Source organism: Alexandromys fortis, unplaced genomic scaffold (assembly GCF_014885135.2).
Source record: "Alexandromys fortis isolate MF-2015 unplaced genomic scaffold, M_Fortis_MF-2015_v1.1 scaffold_346, whole genome shotgun sequence".
In the NCBI taxonomy this organism is placed as follows: Eukaryota; Metazoa; Chordata; class Mammalia; order Rodentia; family Cricetidae; genus Alexandromys; species Alexandromys fortis.
In genome coordinates this window covers 176,333-196,865 of record NW_026068225.1, presented here as the reverse complement: position 1 = coordinate 196,865, position 20,533 = coordinate 176,333, and the positions used below count along the sequence as shown (strand labels likewise).

Genomic DNA, 20,533 nt, shown 5'->3' with positions numbered 1-20,533 from the left:
TCTATCAACTTTAGGCTACCTTGGTTCCAGGCCAACTCAGGCTACACAATGAGACTGTTTCAATCCCCCCCCCCCCCTAAAAAAATTTTTAATTTTTTTCTAAATTTTTTTATAACTCCTCATCCACATTGTAGCAAACAAACTTACTGTTTTAAAAATACAGCTTTTGTCAGAATACAACCTACCTATTTGTTTATGTATCTATTGCCACTTACACATTACAAGACTGAGCTACAAGTTACAATAAACAGTTGTGGTGGTACCCGGTACTTGGTAGGCAGGGGTAGGTGGCGAGAGATGCCCCTCCAGACTGCCTCCAGCCTCTAATCAGGACCCATACTTTAAAATAGTTGCTGCCTGGCATTTAAAAAAAACAAAAACAAACAAACAAACAGCTAACCTTTGATTTACCAAGTTTATTTGCATGGTAATTTATTTTTAACCTAGGACAGCATATGGATTTAAAATGGTCAAAAGAAGAGAGCAACAAGGCAATTAGAAATTTTTGGTGTTTATTTGCTTTTTTGTTTGTTTTTGAGACAAGGTCTTTCTACATAGCCAAGACCAGCTCGGTCTATAGAGTGAGTTCTAGGACAGGCTCCAAAGCTATATAGAGAAACAATGTCTTGAAAAAAAAAATCGTACTTTAAAAAAGTTCTATCACCCGTGGCTTTTTTTTTTTCTTTTTTCTTTTTTTATAATATAACTGAAATGGGGGAGGAATCCATGGAATACAGCTTAGTGGTAAAATGTGCTTAGAATTTATAAGGCCCTGAGTTCAACACCCAGCATGAAAACAAAATAAAGTGGGAGCCAGGTGGCCTTTTAATCATTTTTTAAATTTCAATTTCTACAGTAGCGCTATGTTTTTTAATTAAAAAGCTATACTTAAACAACGAGAAGAAGAAAATGTAACAAGAAAATATATTTGTTAGGGGTTAACAGATAATTCAATCCTGTTTAAATCCTAAATTCTCTATGTGCATATGTTGAGACAGTCTCAGACTGGCCTCAAATTCCTGTCTTCCTATCTCAGCCTCTCTAGTGCCCATAGTTATATGCCACCCCAATTCCTGAGTATTAATTTCTAGATTTAGCAAAAATATATTCTTTTCCCCTGCTGAGCAGTGGTGGTGCACACCTTTAATCCCAGTACTCATGAGGTGGATCTCTGTGAGTTAGAGGTCAGGCTGGTCTACAGAATGAGTTCTAAGATAGTCAGGGCTACACAGAGAAACCGATATATTCATATTCTTTTCTCACTATACAAAAAAAAAGTTCTTTTAAAAATCATAGGATATGGCAGGTGGTGGTGATGCATGTCTTTAATCCCAGCACTTGGAAAGCAGAGGCAGGTGGATCTCTGTGAATTTGAGGCCAGTTTGGTCTACATAATGAGTTTCCTGTCTTGAAGGAAAAAAAAAATCATACTTTGGGTATGGCTAGATAATACAATATTTCTCTTTTGGACATGGTTAAATACAACTATGGAAGTATCCCTTTACCTGAATGTCAATGCAAGGTCTTCAGCTGGGACTTTGTTTTGTGGCTCCGGCTGTCCATTTTCTGCTTGTTTACTTGTACCCAGTTTGTTTTTCATGTCCATAGGACACTGGTTCTCCTTTAAAAGAAGAGGAAATAAAGTCAGTAACCTGTGCTGTAATGGAATAGAGCAAATGCAAACAACACAATGATCAAAAGAGAATCATTCCTAGTTTATTAAGAATTAACAAAAACAAATGGGCAGATGACAGAGAGTATACACAAAAGCATAACAGTACAACTGCCTACCATGTTAGAAAAATGCAAAACTAACACTGAAAAAACATCACGGAACAGTGTATAAGCTCTAACTCCTTTATAAAAAGAGGCCATCAATACCTCAAGGGCCATGAAAATGATTATTTTTGTGTAAATCTCTCTCTCTCTCTATTTTTTCCAGACAAGGTTTTTCTATATAGCCCTAGCTGCCTTGGAACTTGCTCTGTAGTAGATGAAACTGGCCTCGAACTCAGAGATACACTTCCCTGTGCCTCCCAAGTGCTGGGATTAAAGGCCTGCACCACCACCGCCCAGCTGTATCTTATTAATATCTTAATATTACACAAAAGTACAAAAGATTAAACATCATCCCATCTGTTTCTCTAATGTGCATGTGAAACAGAAACTTTAGGATTTTCAATTAATTGCCTTCTCCCCAAATGTGACTAGAAAATCAAGTCTATGACAAAGGACAAACTCAAACCAACAGGAACTAAGAGAAGAATGATACAATCAGGTGACAACTAATCTTTATACAAATTACTCTAAACATTAGTCTGATGTGGGATGTCCTGTATATGCACTGCATTTATTGGTTGATGAATAAAGCTGTTTTGGCCAATGGTCTAGCACAGTAAAGTTAGGTAGAAAATCCAAACAGAGATATATAGAGAGAGTAGTTGGAGTCAGGCAGACGCCAGCCAGCCAGTCGCCAAGGAAACAAGACATGCAGAAAATGAGGTAATGCCACAAGTACGTGGCAATACATAAACTAAAAGAAACTAGTCCCTTTTCCAACATCAGCACTTACCATACTCAATTCCCGCGTTCTCTTGCCAATTTCCCTTTCCACCTGATGTAGTTCCAAGCTTAATTGCTCACTTGAGATCATTCCAGGCCATTTTGGAGGCAGTGGAGGGGGCTGTGGCTGGCCTGCCAAGGTGTTCACCTCCCTCTGTACCCCCAGTCGGTTATTAACAGCCTATGCACAAAGCCAAGCACACACAACTCAGCATACTTCACACTATATAGAGAGTGCCCCATCCCAAGTATCCACACTAAATAGCCATGTTTGCAATGAAAATGATCCAACAATAAACACAATCTCTTTTTAGTAGCATTTGAGTAAAAATGGTTTTATTTTTAAGAGATGTATTTTATTTTTAGAAAAATGTTTGTGTCTGTGTTTGTGTGTGTGTGCGCACGCGCGGTGCACATTCCTAAGTGTAGGTACCTATGGATACCCAAAGAGGGTGCTGATCTCCAGGAACTGGAGTTATAGGCAGCTGTGAAACAGGAACCAAACTTGGATCCTCTGTAAAAATAGCCTGGGCTGTTATACAGAGGAACCCTGTTTCAAAAACCTCAAAAGAACAGTAGCTATCTCTCAAGGATCAAAAATGCAGGGTTTTTTTCTTATTTCAAAGAGAAATCAATTATAAACGTTTATCTTTTTGTTATTTTCCCTGACATAAATCTTGTAATTTTTTTTTTCTTAATTAAAACTCAATGATGGAGGCTGGAGAGGTAGCTCAATGGTTAAGAGCACTAGCTGATCTTCTAGAGGACCCAGATTAAATTTCCAGTACCCACATGGCAGTTCAAACTGTAACTTGCCAGGTGGTGCTGGTGTACATCTTTAACCCCAGCACTTGGGAGGAAGAGACAAGTGGATCTCTGTGAGGTCAAGACCAGCCTAGTCTACAGAGTGAGTTCCAGGATAGGCTCCAACGCTATAGAGATCCTGTCTTGAAAAACCAAAACAACAACAACAACAGAGAGAGAGAGAGAGAGAGAGAGAGAGAGAGAGAGAGAGAGAGAAAACAAAAGAAAGAAAACACCTGTTCTAGGGGAATCTGACAACCTCACACAGACATATATATATACAAGCAAAACACCAATGCACATAAAATAAACAACAGACAAACAAACAAAAACCCTCCATGATGGCAAGGATCGTTTTTCTTTTTCCCCTAGTACTAGTCTCAGATACTTAGTCTGTTTCTTTAGCTATGGAGCTATTCCTGGAGCACTCTCTGCAGATCAGGCTGGCCTTGAACTCACAGAGCTCTGCCTGCCTCTGTCTCCTGAGTGCTTGGATTAAAGGTATGTGCTACCACCACCCAGCTAATTATTCTTTTTCAAGAATTAAATCTTGTTCTGAAATCTCTGTTAATGGTTATTTATACTAACTCTCAGATAATGGCTTTAAAAGTCTATCCTTATTGTACCTCAAAAACTACCATTTAAGGGGATTGGAGAAGTGATTTGGTGGTTAAGATCACATACTACTCTTGTTGAGGATCTGAGTTTTCTTCCTTGTACCCATGTCAGGATGCCCACAATTGCCTATAGTTCTAATCTTCATCCAGCACATGCACTCAAATGCACATACCACCCTACCAAACACATATAAATCCAATTTAAAATCCTTGGAAACCCTTTGAAACTGAAGCAGAAAGAGTTGCAGTGCTAAACACCTGTAGTTTCACTTTAAGTACTAAGGGTGGACAACACAGGAAGATCATGTGTTTAAGGTCAGTTGGGCTTGACATCAAAACCCCCAAAACAAAAGTATCTGTAGGTCTGTACCTCTAGTCCACGAAGCTGGGTCTGCTGGCTAATCTGATGGTTCAGTTGCTGCAATTCTAACCGTAGTTGTTCTCTTTCAGCAGACAGAAGGGTTTTTCCATGACTGGTTACTTCTGCCATAGATATTTTCTCCCTTTGGTAAAAAAGAAATCAGTGAAATTTTGAAGTTATTTTGTGAAATCATTACTGATTAAAAATATAAAATAAGAGCCAGGTAGTAGTGGTGCACGCCTTTAATCCTAGCACTCTGGAGACAGAGATGATGTGGGGTAATAAAGATTTTTCATTCGTATTGGTTTAATAAAACACCGATTGGCCAGTAGTCAGGCAGGAAGTATAGGTGAGGCAACCAGGCTAGGAGAATTCTGGGAAGAGGAAAGACAGTCAGTCACCAGCCAGACACAGAGGAAGCAAGATGAGAAAAGGTACCAACTAAGCCATGCAATTAAACATAGACAAGAATTATTGGTGAATTTAAGTTGTAAGAGCTACTTAGTAATAAATCCAATAGGCCAGTTTAAAATTACTATAAACCTCTGTGCGTTTATTTGGGACTGAATGGCTATGGAAATGGGCAGAACAGAAACTTCTGTCTACACAGAGGCAAGTGAATCTTTGTGAGTTTGAGGCCAGCCTGGTCTACACAGCTAGTTTTAGAACAGCCAAGGCTATTACACAAAGAAACCCTGTCTTGAAAAACAACAACAAGAATAAAACAAAACAAACAAAAAAGTAAAGAAAAAGAAGGTAAGAGAAGCCGCACACTTTTAAGTGTTTAAACAGGGTTAAAAAAATGAACAGTACCTCTCGATGAAGTGTCCCTGAGGAGGAATGTTGGGATGAGGTGAGTATGGAGAATCTCCCCAGCCACCATGAGCTCCATACGAACTGTAATCTGTAAGGGAACAACTTATTGTGCTAGGATGTAATTCACAGATTTGAATCATTTTCTATGGTACTATATTCAAAAAAGCAAAGGCACATATATCTGTCTAGAAAGTTATATTCCAAAATGATCATAATGTCGTTTCTTCCCCACGGAACCTAGTTTTTATATATTTTCTTCTTAGTGTGTACACACGAGTGCTTGAATGTAGAAGTGATGCTTGATGTCAGGTTACATTCCCAAAGCATTGGGATTATAGACATATACCCACACAAGTCTGGATTTTATGTGGGTACTAGGGATACAAACTCAGATCTTTATCCATCAGTCACCTCCTCATACTCCAAGAATCTATTATTTTAGTAAAGCCATGAAGTCATTTAAAGATAAAAACCACAGGCAATTTATTTTTTTGAAACAGGGCTTCTAGCTCAGAATAGCCTCAAAAGCATTATATACCCAAGGATAAACTTGAACCTTCTGATTCTCTGTCTTCTCCATCTTCCCAGTGCTGGGTTTATTGGCATGCGTCTTAACACCTGGTTTATGTGATTGTGGTTTCATTTATATTAGGCAGACTTTTATCAACTGTGCTACATTTTAGCTCCTCAGGCAGTCTTAATATATAGACAGTTAATTTTAGTTTACCCTCCTAAAATTTCCTGAGGTGTGATTGCTTTCTTATAGGAAGTTAAAAAAAATCATTGCCTCAAAGATTCTTAAAAGCACTGGTAGAATTACACTGAGAGTCATGACTACTCTGGGTTCTTACCTGAAATGCTGATAGGTTTTGTGGGTGCTCCCTGAGGTGCTACAGCCTGCATTGGGCCAGCACCCTGATACAGTGTTTTGGATGTTCGAGAGATGGCACCAAACCGAGATACTGTTGGTCGGTCTCCAAAAGGGATGAGGTCGTCATCACTAGTTTCCACTGCTCTTCTCTGGAGTTCCAATCTCTGGTCTCTCATTCCTTTACTTTCTACATTCTGACGAAAAGCAAAAATGAGATGCTGTTTAGCATAATTTCCACTAGCTCTGTAGAGAGGTTAATAGAAGTATGATGTTCTTTTTTTTTAATTTTTTTTTTATATTTATTATGTATACAACTTTCTGCCTCCATGTATACCCAAACGCCAGAGGAGGGCGCCAGATCTCATTATAGATGGTTTGGAGCCACCATGTGGTTGCTGGGAATTGAACTCAGGACCTTTGGAAGAGCAGGCAATGAATGCTCTTAACCTCTGAGCCATCCATCTCTCCAGTATGATGTTCTTATTATAAGAATAAGCCTTTAGTTGTCTTTGGCTGTCATAAAGCACTGCTTTAGATCACAGTAGGAAACACATGACAGATGGTAGAAAAGGATAGATTCACCTATTCCTAAGTACTATATACAAATATTAACTTGGGGCTGGGCGATGGTGGCGCACGCCTTTAATCCCAGCACTTGGTAGGCAGAGGCAGGCGGATCTCTGTGAGTTCGAGACCAGCCTGGTCTACAGAGCTAGTTCCAGGACAGGCTCCAAAGCCACAGAGAAACCCTGTCTCGAAAAACCAAAAAAAAAAAAAAACTTGTCAGGCAAGCACTTTACCACTGAGCTAAGCTTGAGAAGTACTGTTATGACTTCTTTCGTGTATTTGGGAGAACTTTTAATGGCATCTATACTAGGTTAGTAATTTTATTACTGTCTACTGATGAAGTAGTACTACTGTTACTTCAGTGTGATAGTCCCCTGGAAACACCTTACATAACTATTCTGCTTCAGCTCATTCCAGTAGAGTCTTCTGTGGTGCAGAAGCATATGCTTAGCTAATTGTAGCCCACACTGAAAAAAAGTCTTCCTTAAATTTAACTTCATCCTATTTAGGGCTGGGGACTGAGCACACGGCCTAGCTGTGTCACTTTCCCTTGCAGCTTGTTTATTATTATTTCTCTCTCTGGTCTGTCATCAATTGGTAAATATTATCTATGAAAATCTACACAAGTCATTAGGGAACCATTTTAGAATTAACAAGGAATACTTTCTTTCTTTCTTTCTTTTTTAAACAGACTGGGTCTTACTATGTTACCCTGGATAGACTTGTACTCACTTATGGAGACCAACTTAGCCTTTGGCTCAGAGATTAACACCCATCTCTGCCTGCCCCAGTTCTGGGATAAAAGGTATGCAACACTATATCTAGCCTTTAAAGAAAAAAAAAAAAAAAAGAAAAAGAAAAGAAAAGAACATATAGTTCATGGTGGCTCTGACCCTACCTGCCTCAGTCTTGGAATTATAGACATGAGTTATCTGTCCAGGAATACCATGTCTAAGCATAAGTTTCATAGGTGTGCACAAGGGAACTCTAGAAAGTGTCCATTAACATTATACACAAGAGGCTGGAGAGACAGCTCAGCAGTTAAGAGCACTTGCTCTTGCAGAGGACCCTAGTTTGGATCCCAGCAAGCACAAGGCAGCTCATATCCACCCCTAACTCTAGTTTCAGCATATCTAATATTCTTTGACCTCTGAGGACACCAGGCACACTAGTGAAACACTGACATACATGTGAGCAAAACACTCATATGCATAAATATAAACAAATCTAAACTTTTTAAAATATGAAATGCTAAAAATTATCCACAATAGTAAAAGATCAGGTAACAAAGATCTATAATTGTAGCTATTAGGAAGGAAAGAGTCTGAAATTAGCTTGTGCACAAATGAGTTCCAAGCTAACCTGAAAACTCAGGTTCTGTCTCAAAAAGAAAGAAGCAGTAGCCGAGCATAGTGACTCAGTAGACTGACAAAAGAGGATACTTTAGGTAAGGTCATCCTGAGCAATACAGGAAAACCAGGGATTTGTTTTAATTAAAAAAGGCCCAGGCAGTGGTGGCGCATGCCTTTAATCCCAGCACTCGGGAGGCAGAGGCAGGCGGATCTCTGTGAGTTCGAGACCAGCCTGGTCTACAAAGTGAGTTCCAGGACAGTCAGGGCTGTTACACAGAGAAATCCTGTCAAAAAAAAAAAAAAAAAAAAAAAAAAAAAAAAAAAAAAAAAAAAAAAAAAAAAAAAAAAAAAAAAAAAAAAAAAAAGCCAAACCAAAAACAAAACAAAACAAACAAATGGTGTGTATATAAAAAACTAAGCATTAAAATCAGAGTAATGGGTGATTTACTGATAGGGATCCGTAAAAGAGAAATGAGATCACTGCCAAGTTTTATTTCTGCTAAGGGGAGGGGATAATTAATATGTAAAATATTAATATATAAAGAACAGATACATTAAACCTTGGCTTACTAGCTACACAGCTACATATTTCTTATTTTAAAAAAATCCAAAAAACTAAATACAGAGAATTTCAGGGTCTTATAAACTCATAGCAACTATTATAAGCCAAGCAACTATTCTGACTCAATTGCAATTTTCTTTTTAACCACAAAAAAGTTTCACACATAAATCAAGGAATTCCTGACTATGTATATTCCTAAAAAGGAAAAATTAAAATGTGTTTAAAACTCACTTGGAAAGAAAACATTTGTTTGCTTATTTATTTTATTTTATTCATTGTGCGGATGCATATACCCTCCCGCCATAGTGGATATGCACAGTGCATGCCAAAAGACAATTTGCACGAGTTTGTTCTCTCCTTCCACAGTGTAGGTTCTGAGGACAGCACTGAGACAGCTTTCTAGCCCTCAATGTGCTTCTTAGATTTTATTTTAGGAACAGGGAGGGATTTATATTCAGGTCAATATTTCTGCTATTCCTCTTCAACTGATTTTTGAAGGGAGTGTCTTTCACTGAACCTAAGCTTACCTAAGCAAGCAAGTCCCTGGGATCTTCTTGTCTCTGTTCCCCAGTGCCAGGATGCAAGACACCCACCATCACCCCCAGCTTTTTATATGGCTTCTGAAGGCTCTCATGTTTGCAAGGCAGGCACTTTAACCACCAGACTTTTCGAAGTACATTCTGCTAAAAGCGACACGGTAAATCCCAAAATAAAGATTTTTTTTTTTTTTTTTTGGTGAGATAGTATTTACAGAAATGAGAAACTAGGGACACACCAGCTCAAGCTGGTAATCTCAATGACTAAGGAAGATTGAAAGTCCAAGGCCTGCCTGGGTTACAGAGAAGTGAGAACCCCAAATAATTGAATTTTCAAGAAATTTAAAACAATCACTCTTAGAAACTGACACTACTACAGGCAATCTCTCAGTGTTAGAAAGTTCAGGGTACCTTACCACATTGTTATTCACATTTATGGGGTCTTTGAAAGAAATGCTCCAGACACTTCAAGTCCCTTTACTCCCACAATCTTTAAACCTGACAAAATTTTTTTTTGTTTAAAGACATAATGACGGTGACAGTAATATATGCCATGGTCATGTGTGAGCTCCAAGGCTTTTGTAGTACCCCATATAGGAGGAAAAATAAGTTTTTAAACGTTAAAAGAGTTTAATCTTACTTTCTGACCCAATCAACACTTGTTTTCTTGATTCAAGTTAGTTGTTTAAATTATAGAGTTGTAAAAATAAAGTTTTAAGGGGCTGGAGAGATGGCTCAGAGGTTAAGAGCATTGCCTGTTCTTCCAAAGGTCCTGAGTTCAATTCCAGGCAACCACATGGTGGCTCACAACCATCTGTAATGAAGTCTGGTGCCCTCTGCTGGCCTGCAGACATACACACAGACAGAATATTGTATACATAATAAATATTTAAAAAAAAATAAAGTTTTAACTTATTTGGTAAATAAACCTAAAATCTTGAAGAAAATTTCCTATTATTGTTTGTTTATTTTTGAGATAGGGTCTCTTTATACAACGCTGTCAGCCTCTGGCGCCCAGGTGCTGAGATTAAAGTCTTGCAATACCATGGCTGGCAAATTATTTTAATTGTCTTTGCACATATGTGTATGGGTATGTACACCAAGAGGCCAGAGTTAAAGGTGGTTGTGAACGGCCCAACAAGGGAGCTGGGAACAAAGCTCAGGTCCTCTACAACAGCAATATGATCTCTTAACCACTGAATCATCTCTCCATCCGAAATCTAGGATCTTGATTAAATGCCTAAAATTATTTAACATGGGTTCTGAACAATTACTGGGAAATTGATACCTAAAATGATATACAATAGATACTTTTTTTGTCAAGATAATAAAATACTTAATTTACACTTAGATGAAACAAAGTAAAACTAAATTATTTGTCCCTGGCCTTTAGTAGATAAACATTTATGCATCTAGATTTGTATTGATTATGGCCCAGTCATTACACATACCATCATTTCCACACTCCCTGCTGCCACAACATCTTTGGGTTTTGCATCTTTGGTTCCAATGTAGGAGCCGATGGTATCACATGACCAAGGAGAATATTGGCTATAATCATTTGCTTTATATTTCCCAGCTATCTTGAATTCTTCATCCAAAAACTATAAATGAAAAATGGGGAAAAGAAAATAGAAAATGGTCTATAAGTTAACAAAACAGGAAAAATAGGGAACTTCTTAGAACATCAAATTGAAGCAATATAATGTATATAATGTATAGTTATTTGATTAAGTGTCAGAATAGATTTATATAGACTGAAAAATGTGAAGATTATTTTAGCCTTTATATTTGTTATTAGCAGTTATATATCCTTCAGTGAATCCAGCTAGGATCTTAAGAAGTTTATTCAGCAGTTTATCCACCATCTTAGATGAAGTCAGCAGTAAATATATACCATGCCACACATTTGCTAGATTGTCACCAATGAGCCTTAGTAACACCTCAGGCAAACGAGAACATTCCCGTGGTTGATTAAGTAAAAGGGTAAGATGCCTCATTTTTACCTTTTTGACTCAAGGGCTGTGGTTTTCCAATAACAATACCCATTCCAAGCCCAATGTATTTTTTTTTATTGAATTGTGCAGAATTTACACTTCTATAATGCTTAAGATTTTTGAAGAACTTTCATATACTATCTCATATAGAAAAGATAATTTTTAAAACATATTACCACCTAACAAGTATGCTCTTCCACCTGAATGTTATAAATCATGCAGCTACAAAAAAGAATGAGATAAATGCACATCAATATGGACATCCAAGTTAAACAAAAGGGGGGGGGGGAAACTCATACAAAAAAACACTAAATGTGTTTATGTGCATAAAAAATTGAAATGCATAACAAAACTGTCAGGAAATGAGATTTGAAGAAAGTATTCTTTCTTTATCATGTATTTCTACAATGTATGAATTTAGTACAACTATATGTAGGCTGCTTATAATCTGAATGGAAGTTTAAATATAGAGCTGGCCAGGCATAGTAACACACGCCTTAATTAACCCCAGCACTCTGGAGAGACAGTGTTACTATGAACTTCTACTTAGATTACCTTCATACATTAAAGAAATTACTATTGGTTGTGTACAATAATCTTCACTTTATGGTTTTATAAAAAATGGAATACAGTGTTCTCGAACTCATGGTGATTCTCCTGCCCCAACTTCCTGAGTGGGAAGATTACAGGCATGTACCACCACACACCAGCTTTTATTTTCTAACTTTCATTATTTGTTATGCATAGTTTGTCAGCTGACAATATTGTTTAGACTCATAACTCTACATATAAAGAATATAAAATATATTCTTTATTTGTTTTTCAAGACAGGGTTTCTCTTTTAGCAGCCCTCACTGCCCTGAAATCCCTTTGTAGAGCAGGCTGCCCTTGAAGTCACTGCCTCTGCCTTCTGAGCGCTGGGATTAAAGGTGTGTGTTACCACATCTGGTGTAAAACATGTCTTTACACATATTATTTGACACGAAAAAGAAATTTGTACTCCATTAGATTCATTATGTGTAACATAATCATATACTATATATTACAAAACAAGGTTTCATGTATCCCAGGCTGGCTTCAAACTTGTTATGTAGACAAGAATGACCTAGAATTTTTGATCCTCTTGCTTCCTTGTCCAATTTACAAGGTGTTATAGATCGAACCCAGAGATCTGGGTATGCTGGGCAAATACTCAATTTAGATACATTCTCAGTTCAAGTTACCTAATTAAAAGACATAAAATTGACAAATTCCTAGCAAGACTAACCAATGGAAAAATATTAGTATCAGAAATGGAAAAATGAGGGGGCTGGAGAGATGGCTCAGCGGTTAAGAGCATTGACTGCTCTTCCAAAGGTCCTGGGTTCAATTCCCAGCAACCACATGGTGGCTCACAACCATCTGTAATGAGGTCTGGTGCCCACTTCTGGCCTGCAGGCAAACAAACAGAATATTGTATACATAATAAATAAATAAATATTAAAAAAAACAGAAATGGAAAAATGAAGACAACACACATTCATGACAGCTATAAGCAATGTTTTGCTGGGCAGAACTAAATGGTATAGGGCCAATGAACTATCTCTATAGAAGAAAAATGAACCTTGATTCAAATATTTCACATAATTCAATTCCAAATAGGTTATGAATCTAAATGTAAAATAAAACAATAAATCTCTGAAAGAAAAAAGAAAATTAGGCTCATGATTTTGAAACTTGATAAACATCTCCTTGGAAACACAATCTATTTCTTCCTTTTTCTTTTAAAGACAGAATTTCTCTGTGTCCTGGCATCCTGGAATTCACTCTGTAGCCCAGGTTGGCCTCAAAGGCAGAGACATACCAGTCTCTACCTCCTGGTGTTAAAGGTGTGTACCACCACCAATCACCCTGCTCTCATAATTTCTTAAACAGGTTACATTACCATTAAAAATGATAATGGTTAAAATTAAGATTAATAGGAAGGATTAAAAATGACATGCTTACTTCTTCTTGATGGAACGCAGGAGGCAATGTTGGTGAAGGTGCAAAAGGAGGTGGAGAGATAACCTTTCTTTCCTCGAGCTGGGCCATTATTTCCTTCCGTCTGCGATGTAGTTCATCCAGGCTAGGATGGGGTTGGGGAGGAGGAAGTCGACTATAAGAAGGATCCTGAAATTGAAAGATTATTTAAAATTGACAAAAAAATTCCAGCACATATTAATTAAGCATATATGAGAAGCAGAATATATACCGATCTTGACATTCAGAAATATCAGCACTAAAGGGAAGGAAGGAAGGAAGGAAGGAAGGAAGGAAGGAAGGAAGGAAGGAAGGAAGGAAGGGTAAAAGAAAAAAGAAAGCTAGCCCAAACTCTCAAGATCTTCCAAATTTTCTAGCTGATGTAGACTTAGTACACAAACTATGTTTAGATTGGTGAAGCTTCCATTTATGTTTTAGGACCAGGGAGATGGCCCAAAAGCACTAGCTGTTCAAGCCTAACAATCCATGTCTGAGCTCTAGAACCCCTGAGAGAGTCAGATGTATCAGGGCACACATGTCATCCCAGTATATATGGTCATATGGGAAGAATAGACAGAAGAATCAGTTGGAAGCTATCAGACAAGATTACCTTAGAGTATGCTGAGCAGCAGCAAGAAGAGAGACCTTACCAAACAAGGTTAAAAGTAAGAACTACTCTCAAGCCTGTTCTCTGACCCAAATGTGTGGTGACACACACGCAATTGTGTTCTCACATACACATCAATTATATATACATATACAAAAAATAGTAAGTTTTAAAAAGGTCCCAGATTTCAATTCCTAGCAACCACATGATGGCTCATATACAACCATCTGTAAAATCTGGTGCCCTCTTCTGGCCTGCAGGATGAACACTATACACAGCGCTGTGGGACAATGGTCTGTACCCTATCACTTGTATTTTAAATAAATGCTGATTGGCCAGTAGCCAGGCAGGAAGTAGAGGTGGGGCAATGAGAACAGGAGAATTCTGGGAGAGAAAAGAGTCAGTCTGCAGTCATCACCCATAGTCAGACACCAGACACAGAGCAAACAAGAAGTGACTGCCTTGCTGAAAAAGGTACCAAGTCATGTGGCTAACACAGACAAGACTTATGGGCTAATATAAGTTATAAGAGTTAATAAGAAGCCTGAGCTAATAATAGGCCAATCAATTTATAATTAATGTAGACCTCTGTGTGTTTATTTGGGGCTGAACTACTGTGAGACCAGGCAGGACAGAAACCTTAGTCAACATACATAGTAAATAAACAAATCTTTAAAAAAAAGAAAAGGAAATGTTTTCATGCAAAAAGAATCAATTGAAAGGGTTATTACCATAGCAAATAAAAATCCTCATAAATATAAATTAAGTTTATGTAATAAGTTAAAAAAATATAGCATACCCTGGGGTATGAAGGTCTGATCTGAGCTGGATGAGGGGCCACTGGATAGTAACCCTCTACCTGTTGGTATCGTTCTCTGGACTCGGGCACATAGGATGGTACTGCTGCAGATGGAATCTCAATGGGTATTGGGCTTTCCCGGAAAATCTCCTCTCTTGTGTAAGACTGAGCAGGGTACACACGGCGGCCATCATAGTGAGGTGGGTACATAGGAGGGTACTGTTGTGGTTGTGTGCCATACTGAGAATTTATGACACGATCTTGGAGGTAGGGTGGATAATGATCCAAGTATGGAGGACCAGGTTCAGGAGCAGATGGTGGAGGTCGGACAAAGCGGGACACACATGGTGGTGGAGTATAGTACATACCTGTATAATACAAAAGAGGAACACAAAACAAAAATAAACATGCCTGCTTTTTTAATATAATCTTTGTTTCTCCTTTTAAAACATTCAAACAACTAAATGTTATAATCTATTCATTTCTTTATAAGCTTTCACAATGCTTGTATTGTTTGTTAGGTTAGCTTTATGAAAATTAGTGAGCAAATACTATCCTTAGGGCCAGGAGTGTAGCTTAGTGGTAGTGTTTGCTTGGAACTGGTAAATTCAAATACCTCTTCCAAATAACAAGTAATTATTGAAATAAATAGAAAAGGTCAATCTACATATAGTCTAAAATAGTAAGTTTATCCTTTTTTTCTGGTTTGTCCTAATGCAACAGAGTCACTAGGAATCTTTCACAAGCATCTGTGATACTTGGGATCTACTTTAGTTTCTCCTCTGTAGCCTTTTATATTCAAGAATGCATTCATACTGGTCAAGTACTTCATTATTGAGCAATCTTCTTTTAAATATTTCATTTTGAGACATTTCATTTTGAGGCAGGGTCTTCTGGTTGCCCAGATTAGCACTGAACTCACTTTGTAGCCCAGGCACACCTAGAACTTGAGATCCTCCTGCCTCAGACTCCTCAGTAGTTGGAATTATAGGCCTGTTCTACCAGGCCCTGCTATTGTAGAGTTTCAACTTTAAAACTATTAGTGCTAGATTTAACAGGCCACAGTCCACTTTTCATAACACAGCATGCACAAGACCTGAACAGGCTCCAGCCAGTCCAAGGACAGAGGGGAATATGTAAGCCACCACTAGATGAGGAACCATTAGCATTTGACAGTTGAGAGGGAGACATTTTTCTGTTAGGCAGACTACTACCAAGCAGGTCCCACTCCCAAGATTACCTGAACTTGATGGAGAAAGAAAAGAAACAACAACAAAGAGGCAACCTCAAAGTTGGGTAGGAAGTGGGATACAGATATGAGAGGATAAAAGGGTGGATTATTGAATCTACTCTGAAAAAAGGGAGGATATAGCTATGATAATATAAAAGGTAGATTATTGAATCTACTTTTAAAAAGTAGTTTTAAATGTTTTACATTGGATTGGACTTTTGTATATTGTATACAAATTTTGGATTTTTTAAAATATTTATTTATTATGTATACAATATTTTGTCCGCATGTATGTCTGTAGGCTAGAAGAGGGCACCAGACCTCTTTACAGATGGTTGTGAGCCACCATGTGGTTGCTGGGAATTGAACTCAGGACCTTTGGAAGAGCAGGCAATGCTCTTAACCACTGAGCCATTTCTCCAGCCCCAAATTTTGGATATTGATATAAATTTGAGACTAATTTTGCTAGAACGTACTGTACATACATATCCACTCTTGTTCAAGGTATTGTACCATAGATCTCAATTAACAATGTAATACAAATCTAGTCCTTGAAAGTTATTATCAACAACTATTTTGGGTAATAAGAAAATGCAGGTTAGTAATTAGTCACCTATTACAACTTAGTTATATTAGGTATGATTTCAAGGTCAAATAAAAATACATTTTAGATAGACAGATCATTTTAAAACACTTCAGAGATCTACAGACTATGACATTTAAGATGTTTTAATACCATAGGTTTTTTTTTTTTTTTTTTAAATAACAGTGAGAATGTCTGCTACTGGCAGCACCAATCTACTTCAGAAGATGATGGACATCAAAGAAACTCCACACAGAATTTACTTTCTTTGTGGCAAGAGTAAGACACTGGGCAAGAAAGTGTCCTTGCTTTGACTGCTGACAGTATGCTGTCCTAATTGGATAAGCAGAATACAATAAAAAAAAAAAAAGTGACTGCCAAACCTTGTCAAGACAAGGCAGGACAGTCTTTCAAAATTCCTGCTTCATAGAAAAGTCTGTCAAATATTCTAGGCCTTTAGGCTAGAGACAGATACTAAGCGCTGCAGAACTTTGGGTGACTGTCAAGGCAGTCATTTCTCACATTTTTTGGAAGTGTTCCTTGCTTGCACTTCCTGCTTACTCAGTTAATATTATTTCCTTCTCAGGTACTGAGAGAGTTGAAGATTAGATAGTTACAGTTTTCCTTGTTTACCAGATGCAGAGAAGAAACTCATTAAAGAAGTGTAAAGTGTATAAGGTTGAGAGACATCAAAAGATAGTTTTGGATAGTAATACAAGTTACGATAGAGAGTAAATTAGGTACAATATTTTGGACTTACCAAGATATAGGATAGATATTGGTTATTTTCTCTGAATTTGTCAAATGCAAATGGACTAGACATTGTATATAGTTGTTGTACTTATTATATATAGCTTTTAATAAATTAGATATAGCCTTTTTTATTTTAGACAAAAAAGGGAAAACACGGTGTTATTTTGTTTGCAATCTAACAAATACAGCTTGTCTGAAGATCAGAATGTGGAGCTAAGTCAATACTTAGTTAGCCTTAGAAGCGAGGCAGTGGGTGGTACACACATTTAATCCCAGCAGACTAGGAAGCCACTGTGAGAAAGCCAGAGTAAGAAGCACCCCTCCATGGCCTCTGCATTAGCTCCTGCTTCTAAGGACCTGCCCCATTTGAGTTCCTGCCTGACTTCCGTCAATGATGAACAGCAATGCTGAAGTTTAAGTCAAATGAATCCTTTCCTCCTCAACTTGTTTTTAGGTCAGAGTGTTTTGCTGTAGCAATAGTAACCCTAACAAAGACAGAAATCATACTGTAAATTTAGTTTGTAGCCACTACATACTTCTTTTTTTCAATCTTGGTCAGCTAAATGTTAATCCAGTCTATAAATTTGATAGATTTTATCCTTTTTGCCTATATGATAAATCTGGGTGACTTAAATAAAGACATTACCCTGCTGATAAGGTGGTGGCTCAAATGCTGGGGCAGTTCCTCGAGGATCCTGGTAATAAACATCCGCTTGTTGTGCTGGATACAACTGAGAACCTCGAGGTACCATCTGTATTGGTTTGGTGACAGACATAGGAGGCAGATCTGCTGGACCCCTTGGAGGTACAGGATGTGGATTCACAGGTAAGGCAGAAATACTCTTAGGGGCAGATTCCAGCCTAAGAAAGCAAAATTATACAAGACAAATGTAAAGTCTCTAAAAAACTGCTAGTATTTAGAAAACTGATATATTCGAATGCTGATCTCTTCAAGTTAAAAAAAATTAACCGTCCTTAAAAACATTATTAGTGCAGAAAAAAGAAGTAAAAGTTAACAACACAAAGGCAAAAAAATTATTTTGGGGGGTCAGGTTGTAGCTCAGTTGTTGGGTTCAGACCCCAGCACAACATAGCTGGGCATGCCTGCAATCCCAGTACCGGTACTGGGAGCTGAGGTAAGAGACCCAGGTTTTCATGGTTATCTTTGGCCACAAAGTGAGTTTAAGAAGAGACTCTGACTTAAAGCAGAAGGAAAACCGCAACACCTAGTAAACACTGGCTTTAGAATCAAACATTTCTTTTCCCTCTACTTAGTTTACAAGGAAGAAATGTGAAGACGTACAGGTCAGGAGGGGACCCAGGAGCACTGCTGCTCAGGTGGTCTAGTTTTCCTGGCTTCAGACTAGAATCAAAGCTGGGGTCTGTCCCACGTGGAATCAGCTGTGTCACTGTGCTCCCTGCCGATACAATTCCATTTGGAAGCGCAGGAGGTTTCCTGCTCGACAAATCCACTGCACTTTCATCAGGAAGCATAGGTGCTGAAGGCAGGCCCACCTCATTAAGTTGACCCAAAGAGGCACTCAGGGGTCTTCTGGGAACCAGACGTTTGTTCATTTTACGAAATCTATACGAAAAGCAAATATTTCAACTAAAAATATACTATACAATAAGTAAGTGTCGGTTAAAATTGTTAAAAAGTACTAGAACTTTGTGTAGAAATGACTCATTTTGTTAACTAGTTAATGATAAAATATAACTTCATAATTATAAAAACAATACAATAAAAATGAAAAATACTTTTAAGAAATGTACTTAATTCATAAAGATTTCTTATGCATTGAAGAGAATTCAATTATTCTTTTTATATTTTTTAAAGGCAACAAATTATTTCTTATCCAAAAGTCCGTGTCTCATGGTTTTCATACTTACTTTTCCAGTTCTTCTTGTGAGTGTGCAAAGGTACAGCTGGCTCCACGAGGGCATCCTCCCCTCTGCTTCATATCTCGACACATGTATGTTTTGTATTTGCTATGTTGTGGAGGCTAAGACCAAGACCAAACATTAGACATAAAACAAAACACACAATAACAAATGTAATTTTTATGTTAACAGTTTAGGATTCTGATAACATAGATGAATTTAAGCTAATTCCCACATATTTAAACTATCCAGAACAAAAGTATTATAGGGGGTGGAAATCCCAGAGTTCAAAATTAAAATTTTTTTAAAGGTTTATTTATTAATTTATACAGCATCTGCCTACATGTATCCCTGAAGGCCAGAGGAGGGCACCAGATCTTATTACAGATGGTTGTGAGCCACCATGTGGTTGCTGGGAATTGAACTCAGGACTTCTGGGAGATCAGTAAGTGTTCTTTACCCCTGAGCCATCTCTCAGCCCCTGAAATTACATTTTTAAATTTTATTATTTGTGTGTGTGTGTATGTGTGTGTAAAAGTGGACAATGGAGGACCGAAGACAATTTTGTGGAGTTGGTTCTTTCTTTATACTTTTACCTGGGTTCCAGGTATTGAAATTAGTTGCATAAAAGCCTATTTTCCTTTTTTAGTTGCATAAAAGCTTTTGCCTACTGAGAGATCTTTTCAAGTCCAAAATTAAAATTTAAAAGTAGTATAGGAGGCTCAGAGTTAGGGCTGTTCTTCCGGAGGATCTGAGTTCAATTACCCACATGGCAGCTCACAATCATCTAGACTCCAGTTCCAGGGAATTAGGCACCCTCTTCTGGCCTCCACTGGCACTAAGCACATATATGTACATGCAGACAAAACACTCATTCATACATATTGAAAATAAAAAGTGCTTCTACTAAAACAACACAGCCTGAGTGTTGGAGCAATCCTGAACTGGGGTTAGTGCAGCTCTCAGACTGTGTCAGAGATGAGGTTAACAAACTTACAACAGCTCAGAGTGCAAAGAATAGGTGACTACAGAGGGCTCAGCTACAAATGAGATGTTTATGCCACTTGTTCTTTTTTTATGTTTATCTATTTATCTATTTATCTATCTATCTATCTATCTATCTATCTATCTATCTATCTATCTATCTATCTATCTATCTCTCTAATCTATCTATCATGTATACAATATTCTGTGTATGTCTGCATACCAGAAGAGGGCACCAGACCTCATTATAGATGGTTGTGAGCCACCATGTGGTTGCCGGGAATTGAACTCAGACCTTTGGAAGAGCAGGCAATGCTCTTAACCATCTCTCCAGCCCTATGTCGCTTGTTCTTATATGTACACACATACACACACACCCCAAAACTTAAGAGTTCAACATGGGAATGCGGCAGAGGCCGGCGGCGGCAGATGCGGATAGTCCAAGCATGAAACAGTGAAACCCACACTGAAAGCAGATCGCCACACTACGATTAAATCAAGTAGGTTTTTTGGGGCCTGGCCTGCAGAGTAGTAGGCCTTTTATTGGCGAGGTCCACGGGCAAATGGGGCGCCTGGACCTGTCCCTGAAGATCCCCCTGAGTGGGAAGAGTGTTCTTGGCCCGCGGCGGGACACAAGAAACGGAGCGGG

General features: G+C 38.0%; 1 protein-coding gene across 1 annotated transcript in view; it reads right to left on the bottom strand.

The window, feature by feature from the left end:
• Rc3h1 (ring finger and CCCH-type domains 1) overlaps window positions 1-20,533 on the bottom strand; it is an 81,534-nt gene that overhangs the window by 7,474 nt on the left and 53,527 nt on the right. The window contains exons 9-19 of the mRNA XM_050130656.1: window positions 18,910-19,022; window positions 18,323-18,604; window positions 17,666-17,880; window positions 14,453-14,820; window positions 13,032-13,196; window positions 10,500-10,652; window positions 6,012-6,225; window positions 5,158-5,248; window positions 4,354-4,486; window positions 2,573-2,743; window positions 1,506-1,621 (exon numbers count right to left, since the gene is read on the bottom strand). Of these exons, the coding sequence (XP_049986613.1) occupies window positions 1,506-1,621; window positions 2,573-2,743; window positions 4,354-4,486; window positions 5,158-5,248; window positions 6,012-6,225; window positions 10,500-10,652; window positions 13,032-13,196; window positions 14,453-14,820; window positions 17,666-17,880; window positions 18,323-18,604; window positions 18,910-19,022 (2,021 nt within the window). The remainder of the gene's footprint in view (window positions 1-1,505; window positions 1,622-2,572; window positions 2,744-4,353; window positions 4,487-5,157; window positions 5,249-6,011; window positions 6,226-10,499; window positions 10,653-13,031; window positions 13,197-14,452; window positions 14,821-17,665; window positions 17,881-18,322; window positions 18,605-18,909; window positions 19,023-20,533) is intronic.